The sequence below is a fragment of the Pseudorca crassidens genome, chromosome 12, assembly GCF_039906515.1.
Source record: "Pseudorca crassidens isolate mPseCra1 chromosome 12, mPseCra1.hap1, whole genome shotgun sequence".
NCBI classification, from domain to species: Eukaryota; Metazoa; Chordata; class Mammalia; order Artiodactyla; family Delphinidae; genus Pseudorca; species Pseudorca crassidens.
Window position 1 is genome coordinate 51,169,465 of NC_090307.1, and position 2,641 is coordinate 51,172,105.

A 2,641-nucleotide genomic window follows, 5' to 3' on the forward strand; every position below is an offset into this window, starting at 1 on the left:
AGTCAGGAAGAGAAAGACAAATACCACGTGCTATCACGTACATGTGTAATCTAAAATATGACAAATACCACATGACATCACGTACATGTGTAATCTAAAATATGACAAATACCACATGACATCACGTACATGTGTAATCTAAAATATGACAAATACCACATGACATCACGTACATGTGTAATCTAAAATATGACAAATACCACATGACATCACGTACATGTGTAATCTAAAATATGACAAAAACCACATGCTATCACGTACATGCGTAATCTAAAATATGAAACAGGGCGGGTGCCTGGTGGCAGGAGCAGCTTTCATGCCCCCGGTGGGCTCCTGTGAGCGGACGCAGAGGGCCTAGGTGGGAAGACAGGCGGCCCGGGGGTGGATGCTGAGGCCACCACCCTCAGGCCCCACAACGGCCCCAGGGCGTGAAGATGACAGCAAGGCCAGCGCAGGGCCAGGTGAGGCGGGAGGCTGCAGCCCTGAGGTGGCGGCGGGGGCGCGAGGAGAGCAGGCAAGAGAGGAGGATGGTGGCCCAGGCCATCTGGGAGAGAAGAGGTGGAAAGTGACAAGTCGGGTGAGACGTCCAGGCCTAGGAAGGCCTCAGCAAGGCAGCTAGTGGAGGGGCCTGGGAGCCTGGTGGGCTCTTCAGACCCATCAGACCAGCCTGGCTTAGAAGCAGCGAAGGAAGCAGAGCTACACTTGGCAGTCGGGAAGACACACCAAGGAAAAAAAGAAGTTACTGAAGCCTCAAGTGATGCTCCACAGCCAGGGACTGACCTGTAAACACATTTATGGAGTACTACGGAAAGTTCCCGCCATGTGTACACTTCGATTTACAAGTGCTAAATGACCTTCTAAATTCCTTACTCAAACATTGTTTACTGAAAGAAGTATTTCAGGTCATGAACCTCAGCATAATGGTTAAAATGCTGCCTGCTCTGAAAATACTACTAAAAATATTTGAGTATGTGGCAACTATGAAATTAAGGAATGCTGTACCTGCTTTGATATCTTTTGCAAGCTTGTTGAAGCTGGGATGGTACTTGACCCAGAACACTTTAACTATATTATTAAGCTTTTATACCAAGTACAGGCTTCCAAGCAAGAAATAACTGCAGTTCTGGGAATGAAATCCAGGTTACGGACAAGGCAGTTTAAAAAGAACTGTAAGTGTGATTCAGAGTCAGCCTTGAATGAAATAGAGCATGGTAAAGAAAAAGGTGACTGGACCAAATTGGGAAATTTATACATTAACATAAAACTGGGCTGTGAAAAATGTGCAGATTTCCCAGAGATTTTGTGCTTGTATTGCTGAAACACTAACAAAAGACTGTAAAGAAGAGAGACCAGGTGTTCCACTTCGTGAATTCGCTGAAACAGTTAGCAAAGATCCACAAAATAGTGAAGTAGAGAAAACTTTGCTGGGAAGAATCGGAATCAGTGCTATGTACTCCTACCACAAGCTGTTGCAGTGGTCCAAGGGAACGAAGGTCTTAGATAAACTATATGAATTAAAAATACATTTTACAAGTTTAAAAGGACTTATAGGGCCTGAGAAGTTAGCACCGAGATGTCAAGTTGTGAATATTGCAGCAGAAATTTTTCTAAAAAGCGGAAGCCTAGATGGTGCCATTTGGGTATTAAGGGAGTCAGAGGGAGTCACCAATACACCACTGTGGCCTTGTGATAGACTGGATGTGCTCAATCGGCATAATCTGCTCTGTACAACTGCACGTGAAATCTTAGCGAAGAGTCTTTACAGACAGACATTTGAAGTTTTGCAAAAATCTACCAGGTTTTCAAAATTCTCAAGATGCCTGTGTAGAAAGCAACAATCTTTGTATGTCATCCTCCGGAGCAGAATTCATGATTTCAAAGAGCATCCCTATTGATTTTTCCTTTCTTAGAAGATTAATTACTTCTTTAGGAAGAAGTTGTTTACGGCTCAAAGCCAGAGCCCACACAAAAGTGCTCTTTCATTGGGTTGCTACCCACCATTGGAGGGAAATTTATACCGAAAACTTCTACTGATTCCTTCCTATTTGTCTGAGATTGAAATGCTTTTAGCTATTGAAATCTTCCTGGTATCTAATGCTAATAGTATTCAGAGTCCTGGAACTTCTACACAGATGCTGCAGATAGTTTTAAAAAGATGTGAAGAAAACAAATCTCAGAGCAAGGATGACTATCAAACTGCAGTGGAAAGATTAATTATGGCTGCTCGTATATCAGATCCAAAGCTTTTCATTAAGCACATGACCATCAATGTTAATAAGGAACAGGTTTATAGTATGGAACATTGTTCTGCCCTGAAATGGTTGAAAGAGAATATGAAGTGGGCTGGAAAGGTTTGGCTTTTCAATAACCATTAGTTATTAAAGGCTTTTTTTTTTTAAGTTCAAGTAATCATTGTTGAAAATAAAAGGCAATGAAAATAAACAGTTTTCACTATAAAAAAATAAAATAAAATAAAATATGACACAAATGAACCTATCTATAAAACAGAAACAGAATCACTGACATAGAGAACAGACTGGTGGTTGCCAAGGGGGAGGGGCTTGGGGGAAGGATGGATTGGGAGGTTGGGGTTAGTAGATGTAAGCTTTTATATATAGGATGGATAAACAACAAGGTCCTA

The 2,641-nt window shown here is 41.9% G+C and overlaps 1 protein-coding gene across 1 annotated transcript; it reads left to right on the forward strand.

The window, feature by feature from the left end:
• Positions 1-788: 788 nt before the first annotated feature.
• On the forward strand, positions 789-2,380 carry LOC137204125 (protein TOPAZ1-like; the record flags this gene model as incomplete). The annotated part of the gene is given in 5 exon segments (XM_067701418.1): positions 789-1,005; positions 1,008-1,291; positions 1,293-1,787; positions 1,789-1,963; positions 1,966-2,380. Coding segments are annotated over 5 exon segments (1,581 nt in total), but the record flags the coding sequence as incomplete, so codon positions are not given.
• Between the last annotated feature and the right edge of the window lie 261 nt (positions 2,381-2,641).